At 36.2% G+C, this 25,711-nt stretch overlaps 1 protein-coding gene and 1 pseudogene across 4 annotated transcripts; one reads left to right on the plus strand and one right to left on the minus strand.

Annotated features, from left to right (window-relative positions):
* Positions 1-44: 44 nt before the first annotated feature.
* LOC107618686 (transferases, transferring acyl groups) lies at positions 45-20,794 on the minus strand. 4 transcript variants are annotated; one of them, XM_088499518.1, is made up of 16 exons: positions 20,566-20,794; positions 5,151-5,271; positions 5,021-5,057; positions 4,637-4,758; positions 4,165-4,238; positions 3,990-4,068; positions 3,822-3,911; positions 3,336-3,409; positions 2,899-2,986; positions 1,983-2,109; positions 1,798-1,902; positions 1,548-1,674; positions 1,402-1,453; positions 1,273-1,317; positions 721-819; positions 45-605 (listed from the first exon to the last, which is right to left on the minus strand). In XM_088499518.1, the coding sequence occupies exons 2-16, from the start codon at positions 5,259-5,261 to the stop codon at positions 453-455; spliced, it is 1,383 nt and encodes a 460-aa protein (XP_088355644.1). In that variant the 5' UTR covers positions 5,262-5,271; positions 20,566-20,794; the 3' UTR covers positions 45-452. The 4 variants fall into 4 exon arrangements, with proteins under 4 accessions (XP_088355644.1, XP_016176303.1, XP_020966229.1 ...); XM_016320817.3 differs by lacking the exon at positions 20,566-20,794 and having other exon boundaries at positions 1,798-1,894; positions 1,987-2,109; positions 5,151-5,353; XM_021110570.2 differs by lacking the exon at positions 20,566-20,794 and having other exon boundaries at positions 5,151-5,353.
* LOC148543927 (uncharacterized) lies at positions 9,902-11,364 on the plus strand (annotated as a pseudogene).
* Positions 20,795-25,711: the final 4,917 nt, after the last annotated feature.

Raw genomic sequence — 25,711 nt, forward strand, 5'->3', positions numbered from 1 at the left:
AATTTGATTAAAAAAATATTTCAGAGAGTAATTTGAAGAATAAGTGATCTTTCGATGATTAATTTAATCATTTACTCATAAAAAAAAAGGTATACACGTTATAAATATACAATCCTCTATGAAATACATATATATATATATATCCTTTCTATCTTTTTTTTTTTTTTTGGTTTTTCACGGTATCCCCTAACCCGACCGACTAAGGACTAATCCGTCGCAGTACTAAACTCTATTTAAGGGTTTGCCGTTGGCTAATGGGTTGTTGCATGCACAAGACAGGATTCGCACAAGGAAAAACCGCAGGAAGACAAGCCCCAAGGCAACAAACTGGACAAAGTCTCCTACTCTCTTAGTTGACAAAACGTTTGACAGTATTTCCTCCATTGCTAATAATAATAATAATAACAACAACAACACTAGTTGAGCAGACTACAACACAAGAAATGTTTGCTTTACCAAAATTTTAGCTTCACACCGAAGTAATCTGCCGTTCCAATGACCGTGGATAAAATATAGGCATACACAAGCAAGATGGAAAGTGCTGTAATTGATGACGCAGAGAGGGTATCAACAGAAAGATTTACCAAGCCTGTGAGGATATTTGCCTGCATATAAATTAATTAAAAATATTATAACTTAGATCTAGAGAGAGAGAAAGGTATATTTTTTGGTGACTAGAGAGAAAGGTATATGAATGTAACTAAAGGATAGTTTCTTAACCAGAAGAAACGTAGCCAATAAGTTTCGGTTTAGTGCTTCTTCTAGTACTGAAGTTTTACTTCCAGGAATAAGATCACCCAGCATTAGAATTGATAATAGCTGAAATAAGGGAAACACTCAAATTACATATTCCAACCAAATCCTTAATCAGATTCCATATTAGCAATTACAACTTCTGCAAGGTTGCTTTTAGATTCTACCTTTGAGACAGAAATTTAGAGATGGAAAGACAGATGACAAAAATGAATATTTTGTCCCTATTTCCATAACCAAACCAGTTTCTATGTCTGTTATCTCTATAATTCTGTTTCAGAGACAATATCCAAATGCAACATGGACTCAGCAATGCTGTGCTATACACAACTGAATTTGGTATGTCAGATTAGTTCAAAAGTTATTCAATTGCACAAATACAATTTGATCACTACTCACTAGTAATATAAAGTGGAAAATAAAAAATGAAAAATAAAAAACTAAGAATACAGACTACAAAGAGAACAGCCCCATCAGATATGTTGGTGATCAAATGAATAGAACCAAAATGAGAATCACCTGAAGGTTGTCGGCCAATACACTAGTAACATATGGCAGGTTGCACTGCATGAAGTACGGACAATAAGTTTTCATCCATCAACCCAAAAGAATCACCTAACTAGAAACCCATAACATAGTGAAGCGTACCGTTCTCCGCGAAATTCTTTCCACATGCTTGTCTAAAAACACAGTTAATAACCTGACAAGGTCATCATGGAAAGTAGAAACAGAACAACTTCAAAGCTTTTGACTTCAATGATACGGAATAAACAAGTTCTGGATTAATTTCATACCAAAATACGATGGACAGAATCCAGACCCTCATCTGAACCCATCTGGTACTTCTTAATCCAGAGGAATGGCTTCCAAAGATAAGATAATTTCCCAATTGAACACCAACAAGATACATGCCCCAGTATCCTGTTTACAAAATGAGTGTTTACCAAAAAATAAAAATTAAAAAAATCTATGGAAAGTAAAACTATTAGAAATAATTTCATTGTCATAGCACCAATTTTGAAATATGAAAGGAGCAGTTCTCACCAAATATACTATGAATTCCCTCCTTATTTTGACTAATGATATCCATTCCTCTTTCATTAGAAAGCAAGTATGCGTTTAAACCATGAATCAAACAGAACTGGTACACTTCGAAACAAATATTAAATTGCATAAGAAAATCAGATTCAAAAAGACAAGCCACAAAGATAATACAGATAAAGGTGTACCTACTAGGACAAGCAAACCAAAAATCCCAGAATACCGAGGCGGAACGTTAACAAATGAAGTAAGGATTGACACGGCAGCAAGTGTGAAGAAGAAATTCCAATGCACACCATATTCACTGAAATGTACCTATATGAAGGAATAATGATTATTTTCTTCCTTGAGCGCATCTAGAACCAAAATGGTTGAACTAGGAAAATGGACAATACAATTGAAATTCTTATTTCTATATACCGGGGAAAATGCATTGCGATGACTTTTTAAACTAAAAACAATCCTGAAAAGGCAGAAAGTTTACTTGCTTCCTTAACAATGTCTTTAACTAATAGTAATGTTAGAATATATTTATGATATTACTATTCATATAGGATCTAGATATATCTCGTATTAATTTTATGTTGATTTCATTATTATGATTAGATTCCATCCTCTGCCTAAAATAGGCACTCCTCATTGCACATCACAACACATCCTAATATACAATTTTCTAACAAGTAATGCATTCAGAACCTGCAATTCTGGAAATAGACAGAAATGCACAACACTGATAGCATTGATCAGATAAAACAATCATGAGGAAAACAATAGACATATATCATGTCCTTAATTTTTGTTTTCTTTGCAACTCTTCTCAGTTATTAGGAGTACAATTGAATTGTTTTTGCAGTATATGCCTCAACTCAAGACTACCTCTCTTTAACGGCATCAGAGTTTCCAGGCTTGAGAAAACAGGGATTGAAATAAGACATAAATTGGCCAAAAGATTATTATCTATGTCATGTGGAAACTGAATTATATCACTTCCAATTTTCAAAAATTGATAGGCGACCAGCTTTGTTAAGACAGTTTTTTGCAAATGCATGTTGAACATTATGTGTATCTGTCGCCACATAGATGATTACAATGAAAAAATTGCACCTGATAATCCACACCAGTCGTAGTGACAAGACGAAGAAACCCTAATGTGATCAGTGGACTAATTGAAACTATTGCAGTCTTCCAATTTCTGAAGCAGGAGAAAAAATGGATATTTCAGGATGCAAAATACAGAACACCAGAGCAAGATTTATAATGGAGCACATAAAGTAGAAATTTGATCACTTTATATTCAAAAGCCTATTAGCAAGGGGATCACATGGACTTTCGGTTTTTACTTATATTCAAAAGCCTATTAGCAAGGGGATCACATGGACTTTTGGTTTTTACCCATTGTATGAGCATGTCATAAGCTCCCTAACTTACTGGGGGTAAGACAACTTAAAATTTATAGAACATAAGATCTATATGTGAGTAAGCATACATACACATTCATTTCTAAATACATACACTGAATGGGGTGAAATTGAAGAACTCACACAGATGTGATATTTCGTGCTTGCCGAGAAACTAATGCATTCGCCAATACAAATGACCCAACTCCAAGATCCATCTAGCATGAAAATTTATGTTACAATTCAATATAACAATGAAATTATAGACTGTACTGCTTGTTAGCAACAGAACAAAAGCAGGGAAACAGAGAGCAGAGATAGAAACTAAAATTTCGGATAATCAGCAAGGAGAAGTAACAGCCTAAAGTAATTTTCTTTACATGTACTTTAAGTGTGCATAACTAAATAAAAGCATATTGTTTGTGTATAAACTCAGGAATTACGCTCTACGTTCAAGCCAAGAAGTTTTGCTGAAAATCAAGAGCCCTTCTTCCCAATATTAGCAAGTCTTTTACAATTACAGCCTTTGGAACCCGCTTTTCTCATTAACATACAGAAAAATATTTTCCTGGAGAATTGTCTAGAAGCACCATTTATTTTAGTACATTGGAAAGTGAAGAATAATCATACCAAACTAGTTCCATAAGTTTCAGTCTTTGCATATCTTCTTGGAAATATTCTGAAGTCAACAGCCAAGATGCACAGGAATGTTATAATCATCTGCAAAACTTCTTTATCAACATAATAACAAGTAAAACCAGAAGAGTAGAATAAAATATCAATAGTGACACTTCATACCACAACCACCCTGTATGATGTAATATATTCTCGAATAGAATTGTGCTCTCCTTTGATAGAAACAGATGAAGCAGCAGTCCTGTAGTTCAGGGTATTGAAGTTAGCCATGATTAGCTTGACTCATAAGAAATCATGGTATTAATTAGTTATTTCACAAAAGTGTGAGAAACATTACCTTTTGGCTGCAATACAAACGAATGTTAAGAGCATTAACAAAATTGTGAATATATATGTCCAGTTTGAAAGTACCTGCAACAAACATGTTGATGTAAGAAACCACAAACTCAGAGAATAGAAGAGTACCATGATTGTATTATTCACACTGATGAGCCTGGATCTTAGCTAAAGGTTGAAGATAAAACTGAAGAGAATCAACAAGAAGCAAAGGGAAACAGGGCACTATAGAAACCCCAGTCTCCCAAGACAATTCCCAAATTGAATTTCCTGTCTTTTCTCAGTCTACCCCTTATATCACTCTTTCCCTTAACAGCAAAGACGCATGCACTATGAAAGATGAGTTTTGATTCTTGAAATATGACGCTCTATGTGAAGTTACAGTAATGATTCACAAGAAATGACTCGATCCAAGCCAAAAGCATTATCTATTTCATAAAAAAAATGATTTGATAATAGGAAAGAAAACATACCGTGAAACACAACAGCATAGGAACAACAATAATAATAAAATCCAAAGACAATGTAGATAAGTATGCTTTGAAATTACTAGACTTGGAAACTGCATCATCATTCTTCTTCTTCAAGAAGGCACCTATCATTGAGGAAATAAGAAAATAGAAGCAAGATATGAGAAAACAGATGCTGAATCGAAAGAAACCACATGGTCAGAGACAGGCAGATCAGACCAAAGGGAATCAAAGCGTAAGTTTTGAGAAATTGTAGAGTTCGAATGAACTATAGCAGTTGAGCACAGCAAAACATAGGTAGGATGCGGTGCGAATGAAGTAAACAATAATTAAAAAGGCCAATTTACACATTTTGAAAAGAGAGATGAGCATGGAAATGGGACTGACCAGTTGCAGAAGTGGAGTGTCGAATAAGGACCAACATCTGTAGCGGAAGGCAGAGAAAACAAGAACCGGATCATCATCATCATCATTTATGCATGAGAAGGATTAGATTGGAGGAGGGAGAGTAACTCACAGGGACAGTAATCGTAAGAGCAATGATTTCGAGAACAGAGGATCCACTCAAATTGCTCACAAATTCTTCTTTGAGATGCTTGTTGGAGTTGAAGGATTTCAGAGGATCCATGGCACCCACACTGAGAAAAAACGGTACAGAAATGTGATATGCAAATTCAATTTATTTGCGAGGCTCAGCTCAAGTGTTGATCATAAATAAATAAACTAGGGCTCCATTAAGGTAAATTGATGAATTAATTGGATGGAGCTGCATAAAAGATTATTCAAAAATAAAATAAATAAAAAATAACAAAAAGTAAAGAATAAATTATACTTACAAGTTACACTCACTCGGAGTTTATTAAAATTACACACACCACCACAATATTTTACTAGTATATATTCACCTCTCTAGCATTATATTTAATGAGATGTGCTGTCTCTATGAATTCATTAAATTGAATATTATTAAATTAAAAATATGTTGTCAGACGTCATCGTTAATCCATAAGTCCATGCATAGAAACAAAAGAATAATATAAAAATCTCTGGATTTTAACTTTGTTACGGGGAATATTTTGTCATTTTAATTGAACAAAGCAAAAATAAATGGAAAAAAGCACTAATCCACATGTATAAGGATTTGTTAGTTACATCAACGCCAAGAGGTCTAAGTGTAAGAAGTTCCATGAGTGCCATGTTGGTTTAGAGCCTCTACTATAATCCTTGCTTCCTTGGTTCGAAACTTACAATCAATGTAATGTTTACAGTGCATGTAATAAAGGGGTGGTAAATGTATACGGTCAACTAAAGGAGTGGTGTGTGTAATTTGATAAATCTCAAACAAAAAAGAGATTCACATAATCACATATATGTATTAAACAAAATTCATCATATGTTATATACAATAATAAATCTCAACACAAAGTGAGCAAGGTTCACATTTACAAACCAAAATAAAGCATGAAATAACCAACAAAACACAAGATATAGTGATATACCACATCCCTAAACTTCCAATAACCTTTCACTCTAATTAAGAGCAACAAACTAAGATAATATTCTTAGTCCGCCAATAGGTCTACTCTATGATTTTCACAAATCATTGTTCTCAAACAAACTATGATTTCATCCTCCAAAACCATGATCCATATAAAGAAACTTCAAACCATTTTTGGGAGTATATCTCAACTCTTCTAGCCCCTTTTATCTTAAAGGATATGTCTCAAATCTGAATCAACATTCTATAATGCTATAGCTTTTATATATCACTCCCAAATGCAGCGCCATAATTCAATCTCCCTTGCCAGATTCAATTGCGAGGGGTTTGAATAAAAAAGAGGCTCCATATAACACAATAACAACAAAAACAATCAGGAGCAGAAGTATCGTAATCCCAATATTATTACTTATGTTGTAGGCATCAATCAACACAGTTATCACTTACAGCAACAAATTCTAAAAATATTAGCAGCAACAAGCCAAACAACATTTAAGATTTTCACTTATAGCAGCAGAAACAACAACACTGGTAAGAAAACAAAGAAGAACGACAGATCAGCAGAAGCAACATCGCACCTTCTACACAAATTCACAGAACAGCAGAAGCAGAAAGGCGGGCGTAGCGTGGCGTGAGCGGAATCAGAGCATCAGAGAGTCATTGTAGCAGCAGAATCAAAAGCACAGAGCAACATTTAACGAGAAAGGAGACGGTGGCGGTGAACCGGAAAGGCGCAGGCGGCAACGGCGACAGAAGAGCGGCGGCGATGAACAATTGGAGATGGAGATGAATCAGATTATCAAAATAGCTTTCTCCTCTTTTAGGTTAAGTATGTAACAGGGAAGAGATTCAACTCCATGTTTCTTCTGATAGAAAAAAAAAAGGAGTAGTTGGAAAAGCATAGGGAGACCATATAACATTAAACACTGCATAAAACATTATACAAAAATAAAATAAATAAAAAATAACAAAAAGAAAAGGATAAATTACACTTACAAGTTACAACCACTCGGAGTTTATCAAAACTGCACACACCACCTCACTATTTGACTAGTATACACTCACCTCTCCAGCATTATATCTAATGAGATGTGCTATCTCTATATGTCCATTAAATTGAAACATTATTAAATTAAAAATACGTTGTCAAACGTCATCGTTAACCCATAAGTCCATGCATGGAAACAAAAGGATAATAGAGAAATCTCTGGATTTAAACTTTGTTATGGGGGGTATTTTGCCAATTTAATTGAACAAAGCAAAAGTAAATGGAAAAAAGTACTAGTCCACATGTATAAGGATTTGTTAGTTACATCAACGACAAAGGGTCTAAATGTAAGAAGTTCCATGAGTGCCATGTTGGTTTAGAGCCTCTACTATAATCCTTGCTTCCTTGGTTCGAAACTTGCAATCAGTGTAATGTTTACAGTGCATGTAATAAAGAGGTGGTGAATGTACATGGTCAACTAAAGGGGTGGTGTGTGTAATTTGATAAATCTCATACAAAAAGGTTCAAAGGTTCACATAAAGGTTCACATTAACAAACCAAAATAAAGCATGAAATAACCAACAAAACACAAGATATAGTGATATACCACATCCCTAAACCTGCAATAACCTTTCACTCTAATTAAGAGCAACAAACTAAGATAATATTCTTAGTCTGTCAACAGGTCTTGTAGTAACCGAAAAGAAAAAAAAATAACAAAGGAGGGAGAGCATGTGGAACAAAGGAGGGAGAGCACGTGGGGGGCACATGCCCCCAGTTAAACACTTCTTTTCTCTTCTCCGCTCCCCCTCCTTCGACAATCCCCTTCTTTCTTTCATTTTTCTTTTTATTTCTTCCTAACAATAATACTAAAAATCTTCTCTTCTCTTCCCTTCTCAACTACAATTCCTCATCTCTTTTCTTTGAAATCAACCACCCAATATCATCAAACTCATCTTTATCATCTTGCTTTCTTTGCTTCTCTACTCTACCTCTATTTATTCAAAATCTTATTTTCTCAAAACTTCCAAATCATGTGATTTCAACTTAATGAGTGAAAGAAGCATTCAACTTTGAGTTTCGCTTATTATTGAGACTTCAAGGTAACTCTTTGACTCAATAATTAGCTATATCTCAAATTTTTAGCATTCCTATACTTGTGGACATAGCAAAATCCAAAATTAGGGTTATTAGGGTTAGGAAATTTGGGGCTTCTATCATATTGAGTAAGATTATGTGAATTGACAATATTAGTAGCTCACAAATATTATTATTGTCATATTTCTAGAGTTGTAGAGTTATTGGACATTATTTGGTAGCTCGTTGACGCACTCAGAGTTGCTTCCGGTTCTTTGGAATCAAGTTGTGAGTGGATATTATATCTATAATTATTTTTAAATATATTATTATCAGTACTTTTGTTGAATCATTATTTTTGGAGTTTGAAAATATTTTATTATCGTGATTTTTGAATTTTTGAAATGAATATTGATTTGTGAAACTTACAGTTTTATAAAAATACACACGAGACGAAATTTATATATTTTGTAAAGCATACATGTTTTCTTATTTGATTTTATTAAATCTTAATTAAATTTTAGTATGCAATATTATATATATTGATTTGCTATGGAATTTAGTAGTATGTTATAAGCATTAGAGATTTTTATAAGTGATTTGGTTTGGATTGGTTTGGGAGACTCTGACTAGAAAACCGTAGTTAACGGCGGTTATGACGTTAACCTAGATGCATCTGGCTCAGACCTCAGCTAGCAGGGGCGTTGCTAGCCTAATGTGTATGCCATACGTTGGATCTGTTATACCGTACGGGCACACTAGAGGAAAGGGCTACCCTTAGAGGTGGAGCCGCCCTAGGTGTGTAATATTTGATTTGATTTGACTTCTGGAATGAGAACTCCCATTTCAGTTCATCCGCTTAACTATTTATCTATTTATTTGCATAATTAATTAATATGAATTTCTCATCTCTGAAAAGAAATATAATTTTCAAGGTAAACTCTGTATTGTCTCGTGTGGGTTATAGATGTAATGTTTGCTCACTGAGTTGCAAAACTCACCTTATTATATTCCCATGTTTTTTAGATACAGGAGTCATTCCAGGTTCCATTCCACCTGCCCCTCAGTAAATCTTAGTCATTTTGGTGAGCCCTTCTTCTTTCCAAGGGCTAAGTCATTATGTAATGTAATGGAACATTTGCTCAAAACTTAGATTATGTCAATGCTCCATATGTCACAGGCAGGATCCTCGTGTGGGTTATGTTATTTTGAATCTTGAACTGTTTAGATAGTAATTATAAGTTGGTTATGTAAAACTTATGGATTTAACTATATACTCTAGTTATCAATGTGATATATATATTATGCGTATTTTGGATATGATTGGAATATGTTGTTGTTGTTGTCTTTGGAAATGGATGTGTATTCTTGATACAGGGAGTTAATATTCATGTTGGTAAGGTCCTAGAAACAGAGGAGATTCTGTTCGTTTTTCTGAAAATTTGGTCGTTTGGCTTGCTAAGGGACTTGTCCCTTGAGCGCCAGTCATGGCTTGGTTCGGGCCATGACAAAGTGGTATCAGAGCCTTAGGTTTTCCTGTGTAATATGAAGCAAGTGTTCTTTAGTAAGATCACAATTGTGCAAATGAAAATCGGCTCATTTTCACAAAGTGTGATGTTACTAGAGGCCTATAGGAAGTTGTCATCAATCCTTTGTTCTCATAATTCTTTCTGTCTGTCCTATTCTCTTTGAACTCCATATACATATGTCATTGGTGATTCAATCGCTTTACTTACTCGATAGGTGGAAGATTCCACCTAAGAAAAGACGTGGTGGAGCTATTGGTGCTCCTGATACTGCTGAATCCAATAGGGCAGTTTCTCCGCCACTTGGAGCACTTCAACAAAGGCCAAGGAGCCAAAAGATAGCTGATAGGCGCGAAGGAGAGATACCCCATGAGAGAGTTCAGGAGAACCCCGCAATAAGAGATGCTCAACCGGACTTAGCAGCTGAATTAAGTGGAATGAATCAAACCCTTAATGCGGTATTACAGGTCCTAACAAATCAAAAAAGGGGCGGAGCAGGAATTCTTAATATGCCAAATCCTCATCCTCATAGAGTTCATCAATTGTTTGGGGATCAAGAGCCACCAATTGAGAAGTATTTGAAGCTGAATTCGTCCACTTTTAATGGAGATTCATTGGATGAAGATCCACAACAATATCTAGAGGATGCAAAGAAAGCTATTCGAGCTCTCAAGTGCACCAAGGAATGGGCTGTTGAGTTAGTATCCTACAACTTGCATGGTTCAGCAAGATATTGGTATGAGTCTCTTCTTGAGAGCAAAGAAGCAGCTGGACTTCCTCCTCCTTCTTGGGAAGAGTTTACTGAAGAGTTCTTCGCTCGATTTTATCTAGCTAACAAGCAAGCAGAAGATGCAATTGCCTTTGAAAGATTAAGGCAAGAGAATATGACAATGACTGAGTATGCTAAGGAGTTTACTAGACTTTCTAAGAGTGCTCCGTACTTGGTGAATTCAGAAGAGATGAAAGTTCGCTGTTTCGTTCGTGGATTGGTAGAACATATGGTCACTACTCTTATGCCTGAAGTCGGACGCATGTCTTTTAAGGATGTCCTAAACTCTGCTTATAGAATTGAAGCTGGGATAGCGGAGAGAAATGCTTTAAGGATGTTGGTAAGAAGCCTAAGATGAAGGGACAATTTTCTGGTGGATCTACTTCAGGAGGATTTCAGTCTTATCATGGTCAAACTAATCAGCAAGGTTATTCGGGTTATCGAGCTCGTCCTCAAATATCTTTTGGTGGGGTTACTTCTTCTGGATCTGCTCCCATGAGTGTTTCGAGTCCTAGACCTTTTGTTAAGCCCGCTTCTCAATCTAGTGCACATGGTTCAAATCAGACAAGGCCAGCTCAGCCCTATTGTCTTTAGTGTGGGAGTTACCATTCCGGTATATGTTTCAAGGCTACTGGTGCATGTTTTGGTTGTGGTCAATCTGGTCATCTTAGGAGGGATTGTCTAAATCCTAGAGGAGGCTTTGCTCCAGATATTGCACGTCCTACAACACCAATGCCACCATCTTCAGCTATGTCTATTGGAAATTCTTCTGGTCCTAGTGCTAGAGGAGCAGGTGGCAGGGGTCAGACTTATAACAGAGGAGGGAGCCAAAGAGGAAGAGGTCAGGCACGTGTGTACGCTTTGACACGTTAGGATGCTCAAGCTTCTAATGCTGTAGTGGCAGGTACTTTACAAGTTTGTTCTTTAGATGCTCGAGTGTTATTTGATACGGGTTCTCATTATTCATATGTATCTCCACATCTTGCATCTCATTTCGATAAACAACATGAACTGTTATCCCACCCCTTTCATGTTGGCACTCTACTTGGAGTCTCCATGGTGGTTCGAGTCGTGTTTCGGTCTTGTGTTGTTAGAATTAATACGGTTGAAACCTTAGCTGATTTGATCCTTTTAGAACCAATGGAAGATATTGATGTCATCTTAGGCATGGATTGGTTAGCAGCTTGTCATGCTGATGTGGGCTGTTACTCCAAAACTGTGAAGTTTGACATACCGGGTATCTCACCTTTTGTTTTTAAGGGTGATGATTGTCCCACTTTAGCTAGCATCATCTCATCTATGAGTGCGATGCAATTGATGGATAAGGGAAATCAAGGATTTCTGGCAGTTGTTAGAGATGTTAATGCCGAAGTTCCTAGTCTTGATCAGGTTCCTTTTGTTAGAGAATTCTCTGACGTGTTCCCTGATGAGCTACCGGGGATGCCGCCTGACCGTGAAGTTGAGTTTTCTATAGAATTAACTCCGGGAGTCCAATCTGTATCCATTCCTCCCTATCGTATGGCTCCAACTGAGTTACGAGAATTAAAAGTTCAATTAGAAGATATGCTAGAGAAATGATTCATTCGTCCTAGCACTTCTCCATGAGGAGCTCCTATTCTATTCGTAAAGAAGAAAGATGGAACGATGCGACTATGTGTGGATTATCGTCAGCTCAATAAGATAACTGTTCGCAACAAGTATCCATTGCCAATGATTGATGATTTGTTTGATCAACTTCAAGGAGCTACCTATTTCTCAAAAAATCGACTTGCGTTCAGGGTACCATCAATTGAAGATAAAAGAGGAAGACATTCCAAAAACTGCTTTTCGTACTCGCTATGAGCACTATGAGTTCTTAGTAATGTCCTTTGGTCTGACGAATGCGCCTGCAGCTTTCATGGACTTAATGAATCGAGTCTTCAAATCTTTCTTAGATCACTTTGTTATCGTCTTCATCGATGATATCTTGGTGTATTCGAAAAGTGCTACGGAGCATGAGTATCATTTGAGGATTGTGTTACAAACCTTAAGGGATCACAAGCTTTATGCTAAATTTTCTAAATGTGAGTTTTGGCTTGATCAAGTGACATTTTTGGGGCATGTGGTATCAAAAGATGGAATCATGGTGGATCCAAAGAAGGTGGAAGCCGTTCAGAAGTGGCCAAAGCCTACTACAGTGACAGAAATTCGTAGCTTTCTAGGGTTGGCCGGCTACTATCGGCGATTCATCAAGGACTTCTCGAGAATTTCAGCACCATTAACCAAATTAACTCAGAAGAATGTAAAGTTTCAATAGTCAGAAGCTTGTGAGGAAAGTTTTCAGACACTTAAGGCTTGTCTAACCTCAGCACCAGTTCTTGTTTTACCTTCTGGGTCTGGGAGATTCTCAGTCTTTTGCGATGCATCTCGGATAGGACTGGGTTGTGTATTGATGCAGCATGGCCGCGTTATTGCCTATGCCTCGCAACAACTCAAGAAGCATGAGCAGAATTATCCAACTCATGACCTGGAAATGGCAGCGGTCGTCTTTGCTTTAAAGATTTGGAGACACTACCTTTATGGTGAGACCTGTGAGATCTATACGGATCACAAGAGTTTGAAGTATATATTCCAACAGAAGGATTTAAATTTGAGGCAACGGAGATGGATGGAGTTACTAAAAGATTATGATTGTACTATTTTGTATCATCCTGGAAAGGCAAATGTTGTAGCAGATACTCTCAGTAGAAAATTTATGGGTAGCTTGGCCATCACTCTTGCAAGGAGACCAATTATTGAAGAAGTCCATCAATTGGAGGCCGGTGGAATTCAATTTGACCTTGGAGAATCAAGAGTTTTCTTAGCACATGTTCGAGCCCAATCTTCCCTGATAGAACAGATCAAGGTTGCACAAAGTGATGATCTGAAATTAAGAAAGCTTATGGAAGATGTTCGCAATGGGAGGAACTCAGACTTTTCTGTTGATCAAGATGTTTTGCGTTGTGGTCAACGCTTATGTGTGCCAGATAACCCCGACTTGAAGAAAGCTATTTTGGAAGAGGCTCACAATTCTAAGTACACAGTTCATCCAGGCTCCAATAAGATGTATCAAGATTTAAAACAATTATTTTGGTGGGAAGGCATGAAAAAAGATATAGGAGTTTTTGTTTCTCATTGCTTAACTTGCCAACAAGTTAAAGCTGAACATCAAAGACCTGCTGGGTTATTACAACAGATTGAGATGCCTGAATGGAAGTGGGAAAGGATTACGATGGATTTTGTAACAGGTTTACCTCGTAGCTTTAAGGGTTTTGATTCAATTTGGGTAATTGTGGATAGAATGACAAAGTCAGCTCACTTTCTTTCGGTGAAAACAACTTTTAGTGCAGCTCGGTATGCTCAACTTTATGTTGATGAGATAGTTAAACTACATGGAATTCCAGTGTCCATTATTTCAGATCGCGGGCCCCAGTTTACCTTTTATTTTTGGAAATCTTTTCAAAAAGCGTTAGGAACTCGTCTGGATCTTAGCACAACTTTTCACCCTCAAACCAATGGACAATCAGAGAGGACGATCCAGACATTGGAAGACATGTTAAGGTGTTGTGTTCTAGATTTTGGTGAAAATTGGGACAACTATCTACCTTTGATTGAGTTCTCTTATAATAATAGTTATCAAGCCAGCATTCAAATGGCACCATTTGAGGCTCTTTATGGGAGAAGATGCAGGTCACCTATTGGGTGGTTTGAGGTTGGTGAGGTTAAACTTTTGGGGCCAAATTTGGTACAAGATGCAGTTGAGAAGGTTCGCATAATAAGAGAACGATTATTAGCAGCTCAGAGTAGGCGAAAGGCTTATGTTGATAACAGAAGGCGTAACTTAGAGTTTGCAGTGGGTGATCAGGTATTTCTTAGAGTGTCTCCTATGAAAGGAGTGATGAGGTTTGGGAAAAGAGGCAAGCTTAGTCCTCGCTACATTGGTCCATTTGAGATACTGCACAGAATAGGTGCAGTTGCTTACCGCTTGGCATTGCCGCCTGAGTTGTCTATGATTCATCCAGTCTTTCACGTATCAATGTTGCGCAAATACCTTCCCGACCCATCTCATGTGCTTGCACCACAAGCTAAAGAGCTAAAGGAAGATTTATCATTTGAAGAGGAACCAGTGGCTACAATTGATCGCCAAGTAAAGAAACTACGTTCTAAAGAGATAGCATCTGTGAAAGTTGTTTGGAAGAATCATTCGAAAGAAGAAGCAACTTGGGAAGTGGAGGATGCTATGCGCGACAATATCCGTATTTGTTTGAGTCTAAAGGTAACTATCACACTTATCACCGTATATAAATTCGAAATTTGGGGACCGAATTTCTTAAGAGGGAGAGAATGTAGTAACCGGAAAGTAAAAAAAAAACAAAGGAGGGAGAGCACGTGGGGGGTACATGCCCCCACTTAAACACCTCTTTTCTCTTCTCCGCTGCCCCCCTCCTTCGACAATCCCCCTTCTTTCTTTCATTTTTCTTTTTATTTCTTCCTAACAATAATACTAAAAATCCTCTCTTCTCTTCCCTTCTCAACTATAATTCCTCATCTCTTTTCCTTGCAATCAACCACCCAATGTCATCAAACTCACCTTTATCATCTTGCTTTCTTTTCTTCTCTACTCTACCTCTATTTATTCAAAATCTTATTCTCTCAAAACCTCCAAATCATGTGATTTCAACTTAATGAGTGAAGGAAGCATTCAACTTTGAGTTCCAGTTATTATTGAGACTTCAAGGTAACTCTTTGACTCAATAATTAGCTATATCTCAAATTTTTAGCATCCCTATACTTGTGGGCATAGCAAAATCCGAAATTAGGGTTATTAGGGTTAGGAAATTTAGAACTTCTATCATATTGAGTAAGATTATGTGAATTGACAACATAGGTAGCTCACAAATATTATTATTGTCATATTTCTAGAGCTGTAGAGTTATTAGACATCATTTGGTAGCTCGTTGATGCGTTCAGAGTTGCTTCCGATTCTTTGGAATCAAGCTGTGAGTGGATATTATATCTATAATTGTTTTTAAATATATTATTATCAGTACTTTTGTTGAATCATTAATTTTGGAGTTTGAAAATATTTTATTATCGTGATTTTTGAATTTTTGAAATGAATATTGATTTGTGAAACTTACAGTTTTATAAAAATACACACGAGACGAAATTTATATATTTTGTAAAGCATACATGTTTTCTTATTTGATTTTATTAAATCTTAATTAAATTTTAGTATGCAATCTTATATATATTGATTTGCTATGGAATTTAGTAGTATGTTATAAGCATTAGAGATTTTTATAAGTGATTTGGTTTGGATTGGTTTGGGAGACTCTGACTAGAAAATCGTAGTTACCGGCGGTTATGACGTTAACCTAGATGCATCTGGCTCAGACCTCAACTAGCAGGGGCGTTGCTAGCCTAACGTGTAGGCCACACGTTGGATCTGTTATACCGTACGAGCACACTAGAGGAAAGGGCTACCCTTAGAGGTGGAGCCGCCCTAGGTGTGTAATATTTGATTTGATTTGACTTCTGGAATGAAAACTCCCATTTCAGTTCATCCGCTTAACTACTTATCTATTTATTTGCATAATTAATTAATATGAATTTTTCATCTCTGAAAAGAAATATAATTTTCAAGGTAAACTCTGTATTGTCTCGTGTGGGTTATAGATGTAATGTTTGCTCACTGAGTTGCAAAACTCACCCTATTATATTCCCATGATTTTTAGATACAGGAGTCATTCCAGGTTCCATTCCACCTGCTCCTCAATAGATCTTAGTCATTTTGGTGATCCCTTCTTCTTTCCTAGGGCTAAGTCATTATGTAATGGAACCTTTGCTCAAAACTTAGATTATGTCAATGCTCCATATGTCACAGGCAGGATCCTCGTGTGGGTTATGTTATTTTGAATCTTGAACTGTTTAGATAGTAATTATAAGTTGGTTATGTAAAACTTATGGATTTAACTATATACTCTAGTTATCAACGTGATATATATATATATATATATATAATGCGTATTTTAGATATGATTGGAATATATTGTTGTTATTGTCTTTGGAAATAGATGTGTATTATTGATATAGGGAGTTAATATTCATGTTGGTAAGGACCTAGAAATAGAGGAGATTCTGTCTGTTTTTCTGGAAATTTGGTCGTTTGGCTTGCTAAGGGACTTGTCCCTTGAGCACCAGTCATGGCTTGGTTCGGGCCATGACAGGTCTACTCTATGATTTTCACAAATCATTGTTCTCAAACAAACTATGATTTCATCCTCCAAAACCATGATCCATATAAGGAAAATTCAAACCATTTTGGGGAGTATATCTCAACTCTTCAAGCCCCTTTTATCTTAAAGGATATGTCTCAAATCTGAATCAACATTCTATAATGCTTTAGCTTGTATATATCACTTCCAAATGCAGCGCCATAATTCAATCTCCCTTGCCAGATTCAATTGCAAGGGGTTTGAAGAAAAAAGAGGCTCCATGTAGCACAATAACAACAGAAAGAAACAGGAGCAGAAGTATCGTAATCCCAATCTTATTACTTATGTTGTAGGCATCAATCAACACAATTATCACTTACAGCAGCAAATTCCAAAAATATTAGCAGCAACAAGCCAAACAACATTTAAAACTTTCACTTATAGCAGCAGAAACAACAATACTGGAAGGAAAACAAAGAAGAACGACAGATCAGCAGAAGCAACATCGCACCTTCTACACAAATTCAAAGAACAGCAGAAGCAGAAAGGCGGGCATGGCGTGGCGTGAGCAGAATCAGAGCATCAAAGAGTCAGTGTAGCAGCAGAATCAAAAGCGCAGAGCAGCATTTAACGAGAAAGGAGACGGTGGCGGTGAACTGGAAAGGCGCAGCGACAACGGCGACAGAAGAGCGGCGGCGATGAACAATTGGAGATGGAGATGAATCAGATTATCGGAATAGCTTTCTCCTCTTTTAGTTTAAGTATGTAACAGGGAAGAGATTTAACTCCATGTTTCTTCCGGTAGAAAAAAAAAGGAGCAGTTGGAAAAATATAGGGAGACCATATAATATTAAACACTGCATAAAAGATTATACAAAAATAAAATAAATAAAAAATAACAAAAAGGAAAGGATAAATTACACTTACAATTTACAACCACTCGGAGTTTATCAAAACTACACACACCACCTCACTATTTGACTAGTATACACTCACCTCTCCAGCATTATATCTAATGAGATGTGCTGTCTCTATATGTCCATTAAATTGAAACATTATAAATTAAAAATACGTTGTCAAACGTCATCGTTAACCCATAAGTCTATGCAAAGAAACAAAAGGATAATACAGAAATCTCTGGATTTTAACTTTGTTATGGGGGATATTTTGCCAATTTAATTGAACAAAGCAAAAGTAAATGGAAAAAAGCACTAGTCCACATGTATAAGGATTTGTTAGTTACATCAATGCCAAGGGGTCTAAGTGTAAGAAGTTCCATGAGTTCCATGTTGGTTTAGAGCCTCTACTATAATCCTTGCTTCCTTGGTTCGAAACTTGCAATCAGTGTAATGTTTACAATGCATGTAATAAAGGGATGGTGAATGTACATGGTCAACTAAAGGGGTGGTGTGTGTAATTTGATAAATCTCAAACAAAAAGGTTCAGAGGTTCACATAATCACATATATGTATTAAACAAAATTCATCATATGTTATATACAATAATAAAGCTCAACACAAATAGAGCAAGGTTCACATTAACAAACCAAAATAAAGCATGAAATAACCAATAAAACACAAGATATAGTGATATACCACATCCCTAAACCTGCAATAACCTTTCACTCTAATTAAGAGCAACAAACTAAGATAATATTCTTAGTCCGTCAATAGGTCTACTCTATGATTTTCAGAAATCATTGTTCTCAAACAAACTATGATTTCATCCTCCAAAACCATGATCCCTATAAGGAAACTTCAAACCATTTTGGCGAGTATATCTCAACTCTTCTAGCCTCTTTTTTCTTAAAGGATATGTCTCAAATCTGAATCAACATTCTATAATGCTTTAGCTTTTATATATCACTTCCAAATGCAGCGCCATAATTCAATCTCCCTTGCCAGATTCAATTGCGAGGGGTTTGAACAAAAAAGAGGCTCCATGTGGCACAATAACCACAGAAACAATCAGGAACAGAAGTATCGTAATCCCAATCTTATTACTTATGTTGTAGGCATCAATCAACACAGTTATCACTTACAGCAACAAATTTCAAAAATATTCGCAGCAACAAGCCAAACAACATTTAAAATTTTTCACTTATAGCAGCGGAAACAACAACACTAGTAGAAAAACAAAGAAGAACGACAGATTAGCAGAAGCAACATCGCACCTTCTACACAAATTCACAAAACAGCAGAAGCAGAAAGGCGGGCGTGGCGTGGCGTGAGCGGAATCAGAGCATCAGAGAGTCAATGTAGCAGCAAAATCAAAAGCGCAGAGCAGCATTTAACGAAAAAAGGTGACGGCGGCGGCGAACCGGAAAGGCGCAGGCGGCAACGGCAACAGAAGAGCGGCGGCGATGAACTATCGGAGATGGAGATGAATCAGATTATCAGAATAGCTTTCTCCCTTTTTAGTTTAAGTAAGTAACAGGGAAGAGATTCAACTCAATGTTTCTTCCGGTAGAAAAAAAAAAGAGCTGTTGGAAAAGTATTGGGAGACCATATAATATTAAACACTGCATAAAAGTTTATACAAAAATAAAATAAATAAAAAATAACAAAAAGGAAAGGATAAATTACACTTACAAGTTACAACCACTCAGAGTTTATCAAAACTATACACACCACCTCACTATTTGACTAGTATACACTCACCTCTCCAGCATTATATCTAATGAGATGTGATGTCTCCATAGGTCCATTAAATTGAAATATTATTAAATTAAAAATACGTTGTCAAACGTCATCGTTAACCTATAAGTCCATGCATAGAAACAAAAGGATAATACAGAAATTTCTAGATTTTAACTTTGTTACAGGGGATATTTTGCCAATGTAATTAAACAAAGCAAGGGTAAATGGAAAAAAGCACTAGTCCACATGTATAAGGATTTGTTAGTTACATCAACGCCAAGGGGTCTAAGTGTAAGAAGTTCCATGAGTGCCATGTTGGTTTAGAGCCTCTACTATAATCCTTGCTTCCTTGGTTTGAAGCTTGCAATAAGTGTAATGTTTATAGTGCATGTAATAAAGGGGTGGTGAATGTACTTGGTCAACTAAAGGGGTGGTGTGTGTAATTTGATAAATCTCAAACAAAAAGGTTCAGAGGTTCACATAATCACATATATGTATTAAACAAAATTAATCATATGTTATAAACAATAATATAGCTCAACTCAAAGTGAGCAAGGTTCACATTAATAAACCAAAATAAAGCATGAAATAACCAACAAAACACAAGATATAGTGATATACCACATCCCTAATCCTGCAATAACATTTCACTCTAATTAAGAGCAACAAACTAAGATAATATTCTTAGTCCGTCAATAGGTCAACTCTATGATTTTCACAAATCATTGTTCTCAAACAAACTATGATTTTATCCTCCAAAACCATGATCCATATAAGGAAACTTCAAACCATTTTTGGGAGTATATCTCAACTCTTCTAGCCCCTTTTATCTTAAAGGATATGTCTCAAATCTGAATCAATATTCTATAATGCTTTAGCTTTTATATATCACTTCCAAATGCAGCGACATAATTCAATCTCCCTTGCCAGATTCAATTGCGAGGGATTTGAACAAAAAAGAGGCTCCATGTAGCACAATAACCACAGAAACAATCAGGTGCAGAAGTATCATAATCCCAATCTTATTACTTATGTTGTAGGCATCAATCAACACAGTTATCACTTACAGCAACAAATTCCAAAAATATTAGCAGCAACAAGCCAAACAACATTTAAAATTTTTCACTTATAGCAGCGAAAATAACAACACTGTTAGGAAAACAAAGAAGAACGACAGATTAGCAGAAGCAACATCGCACCTTCTACACAAATTCACAGAAAAGCAAAAGCAGAAAGGCAGGCGTGGCGTGGCGTGAGCGGAATTAGAGCATCAGAGAGTCAATGTAGCAGTAGAATCAAAAGCGCAGAGCAGCATTTAACGAGAAAGGAAATGGTGGCGGCGAACCGAAAAGGCACAGGCGGCAACGACGACAAAAGAGCGGCGGCGATGAACAATTGGAGATGGAGATGAATCAGATTATCAGAATAGCTTTCTCCCCTTTTAGTTTAAGTAAGTAATAGGGAAGAGATTCAACTCAATGTTTCTTCCGGAAGAAAAAAAAAGAGCTGTTGGAAAAGTATTGGGAGACCATATAATATTAAACACTGCATAAAAGATTATACAAAAATAAATTAAATAAAAATTAACGAAAAGGAAAGGATAAATTATACTTACAAGTTACAACCACTCGGAGTTTATCAAAACTACACACACCACCTCACTATTTGATTAGTATACACTCACCTTTCCAGCATTATATCTAATGAGATGTGCTGTTTCTATTGGTCCATTGAATTGAAACATTATTAAATTAAAAATGCGTTGTTAAACGTCATTGTTAACCCATAAGTCCATGCATAGAAACAAAAGGATAATACAGAAATCATTGGATTTTAACTGTTTTGGGGGATATTTTGCCAATTTAATTGAACAAAGCAAAAGTAAATGGAAAAAAGCACTAGTCCACATGTATAAAGATTTGTTAGTTACATCAATGCCAAAGGGTCTAAGTGTAAGAAGTTCCACGAGTGCCATATTGGTTTAGAGCCTCTACTATAATCCTTGCTTCCTTGGTTCGAAACTTGCAATCAGTGTAATGTTTACAGTGCATGTAATAAAGGGGTGGTGAATGTACACCGTCAACTAAAGGGGTGGTGTGTGTAATTTGATAAATCTCAAACAAAATGGTTCAGAGGTTCACATAATCGCATATATGTATTAAACAAAATTCACCATATGTTATATACAATAATAAAGCTCAACACAAAGTGAACAAGGTTCACATTAACAAACCAAAATAAAGCATGAAATAACCAACAAAACACAAGATATAGTGATATACCATATCCCTAAACCTCCAATAACCTTTCACTCTAATTAAGAGCAACAAACTAAGATAATATTCTTAGTCCGTCAATAGGTCTACTCTATGATTTTCACAAATCATTGTTCTCAAACAAACTATGATTTCATCCTCCAAAACCATGATCTATATAAGGAAACTTCAAACCATTTTGGGGATTATATCTCAACTCTTCTAGCCCCTTTTATCTTAAAGGATATGTCTCAAATCTGAATCAACATTCTATAATGCTATAGCTTTTATATATCATTTCCAAATGCAGCGCCATAATTCAATCTCCCTTGCCAGATTCAATTGCGAGGGGTTTGAAGAAAAAAGAGGCTCCATGTAGCACAATAACAACAGAAACAATCAGGAGCAGAAGTATCGTAATCCAAATCTTATTACTTATGTTGTAGGCAGCAATCAACACAGTTATCACTTACAGCAACAACTTCCAAAAATATTAGCAGCAACAGGCCAAACAACATTTAAAAATCTCACTTATAGCAGCAGAAACAACAACGCTGGAATGAAGACAAAGAAGAACGACAGATCAACAGAAGCAACATCGCACCTTTTACACAAATTCATAGAACAGCAAAAGCAGAATGGCAGGCGTGGCGTGGCGTCAGCGGAATCAGAGCATCAAAGAGTCAATGTAGCAGCAAAATCAAAAGCGCATAGCAGCATTTAACGAGAAAGGAGACAGTGGCGGTGAACCGGAAAGGCGCAGGCTCTAACGGCGACAGAAGAGCGGCGACAATGAACAATTGGAGATGGAGATGAATTAGATTATCAGAATAGCTTTCTCCTCTTTTAGTTTAAGTATGTAACAGGGAAGAGATTCAACTCCATGTTTCTTCCGTTAGAAAAAAAAAGGAGCAGTTGGAAAAGTATAGGGAGACCATATAATATTAAACACTGCATAAAAGATTATACAAAAATAAAATAAATAAAAAATAACAAAAAGGAAAGGATAAATTACACTTACAAGTTACAACCGCTGGAGTTTATCAAAACTACACACACCACCTCACTATTTGACTTGTATACACTCACCTCTCCAGCATTATATCTAATGAGATGTGATGTCTCTATAGGTCCATCAAATTGAAACATTATTAAATTAAAAATACGTTGTCAGACGTCATCGTTAACCCATAAGTCCATGCATAGAAACAAAAGGATAATACAGAAATTTCTGGATTTTAACTTTGTTACGGGGGATATTTTGCCAATGTAATTGAACAAAGCAAGGGTAAATGGAAAAAGCACTAGTCCACATGTATAAGGATTTGTTAGTTACATCAACGCCAAGGGGTCTAAGTGTAAGAAGTTCCATGAGTGCCATGTTGGTTTAGAGCCTCTACTATAATCCTTGCTTCCTTGGTTCAATGCTTGCAATCAGTGTAATGTTTACAGTGCATGTAATAAAGGGGTGGTGAATGTACATGGTCAACTAAAGGGGTGGTGTGTGTAATTTGATAAATCTCAAACAAAAAGGTTCAGAGGTTCACATAATCACATATATGTATTAAACAAAATTCATCATATGTTATAAACAATAATAAAGCTCAACTCAAAGTGAGCAAGGTTCACATTAACAAACCAAAATAAAGCATGAAATAACTAACAAAACACAAGATATAGTGATATACCACATCCCTAATCCTGTAATAACATTTCACTCTAATTAAGAGCAACAAACTAAGATAATATTCTTAGTCCGTCAATAGGTCTACTCTATGATTTTCACAAATCATTGTTCTCAAACAAACTATGATTTCATCCTCCAAAACCATGATCCATATAAGGAAACTTCAAACCATTTTGGGGAGTATATCTCAACTCTTCTAGCCGCTTTTATCTTAAAGGATATGTCTCAAATCTGAATCAACATTCTATAATGCTTTAGCTTTTATATATCACTTCCAAATGCAGTGCCATAATTCAATCTCCCTTGCCAGATTCAATTGCGAGGGGTTTGAAGAAAAAAGAGGCTCCATGTAGCACAATAACAACAGAAACAATCAGGAGCAGAAGTATCATAATCCCAATCTTATTACTTATGTTGTAGGCATCAATCAACACAGTTATCACTTACAGCAACAAATTCCAAAAATATTAGCAGCAACACGCCAAACAACATTTAAAATTTTCACTTATAGCAGCAGAAACAACAACACTGGTAGGAAAACAATGAAGAACGACAGATCAGCAGAAGCAACATCGCACCTTCTACACAAATTCAAAGAACAGAAGAAGCAGAAAGGCGGGCATGGCGTGGCGTGAGCAGAATCAGAGCATAAGAGAGTCAATGTAGCAGCAGAATCAAAAGCGCAGAGCAGCATTTAACGAGAAAGGAGGCTGTGGCGGCGAACCGAAAGGGCGCAGGCGGCAACGGCGACAGAAGATCGGCGGCGATGAACAATTGGAGATGGAGATGAATCAGATTATCAGAATAGCTTTCTCCTCTTTTAGTTTAAGTATGTAACAGGGAAGAGATTCAACTCCATGTTTCTTCCGGTAGAAAAAAAAAAAGGAGCAGTTGGAAAAGTATAGGGAGACCATATAATATTAAACACTGCATAAAATATTATACAAAAATGAAATAAATAAAAAATAACAAAAAGGAAAGGATAAATTACACTTACAAGTTACAACCACTCGGAGTTTATCAAAACTACACACACCACCTCACTATTTAACTAGTATACACTCACCTCTCCAGCATTATATCTAATGAGATGTGCTGTCTCTATAGGTCCATTAAATTGAAACATTATTAAATTAAAAATACGTTGTCAAACGTCATCGTTAACCCATAAGTCTATGCGTAGAAACAAAAGGATAATACAGAAATCTCTGTATTTTAACTTTGTTATGGGGGATATTTTGCCAATTTAATTGAACAAAGCAAAAGTAAATGGAAAAAAAGCACTAGTTCACATGTATAAGGATTTGTTAGTTACATCATCGCCAAGGGGTCTAAGTATAAGACATTCCATGGGTGCCATGTTGGCTTAGAGCCTCTACTATAATCCTTGCTTCCTTGGTTCGAAACTTGCAATCAGTGTAATGTTTACAGTGCATGTAATAAAGGGGTGGTGAATGTACACGGTCAACTAAAGGAGTGGTGTGTGTAATTTGATAAATCTCAAACAAAAAGGTTCAGAGGTTCACATAATCACATATATGTATTAAACAAAATTCATCATTTGTTATATACAATACTAAAGCTCAACACAAAGTGAGCAAGGTTCACATTTACAAACAAAAATAAAGCATGAAATAACCAACAAAACACAAGATATAGTGATATACCACATCCCTAAACCTCCAATAACCTTTCACTCTAATTAAGAGCAACAAACTAATATAATATTCTTAGTCCGTCAATAGGTCTACTCTATGATTTTCACAAATCATTGTTCTCAAACAAACTATGATTTCATCCTCAAAAACCATGATCCATATAAGGAAACTTCAAACCATTTTTGGGAGTATATCTCAACTCTTCTAGCCCCTTTTATCTTAAAAGATATGTCTCAAATCTGAATCAACATTCTATAATGCTATAGCTTTTATATATCACTTATAAATGCAGTGCCATAATTCAATCTCCCGTGCCAGATTCAATTGCGAGGGGTTTGAAGAAAAAAGAGGCTCCATGTAGCACACTAACAACAGAAACAATCAGGAGCAGAAATATCGTAATCCCAATCTTATTAATTATGTTGTAAGCATGAATCAACACAGTTATCACTTACAGCAACAAATTCCAAAAATATTAGCAGCAACTGGCCAAACAACATTTAAAATTCTCACTTATAGCAGCAGAAACAACAACACTGGTAGGAAAACAAAGAAGAACGACAGATCAGCAGAAGCAACATCGCACCTTCTACACAAATTCACAGAACAACAGAAGCAGAAAGGCGGGCGCTGCGTGGCGTGAGCGGAATCAGAGCATCAGAGAGACAATGTAGCAGCAGAATTAAAAGCGCAGAGCAGCATTTAACGAGAAAAGAGACGGTGGCGGCAAACCGGAAAGGCGCAG

Source organism: Arachis ipaensis, chromosome B9 (genome assembly GCF_059453495.1).
Source record: "Arachis ipaensis isolate K30076 ecotype BB chromosome B9, ASM5945349v1, whole genome shotgun sequence".
In the NCBI taxonomy this organism is placed as follows: Eukaryota; Viridiplantae; Streptophyta; class Magnoliopsida; order Fabales; family Fabaceae; genus Arachis; species Arachis ipaensis.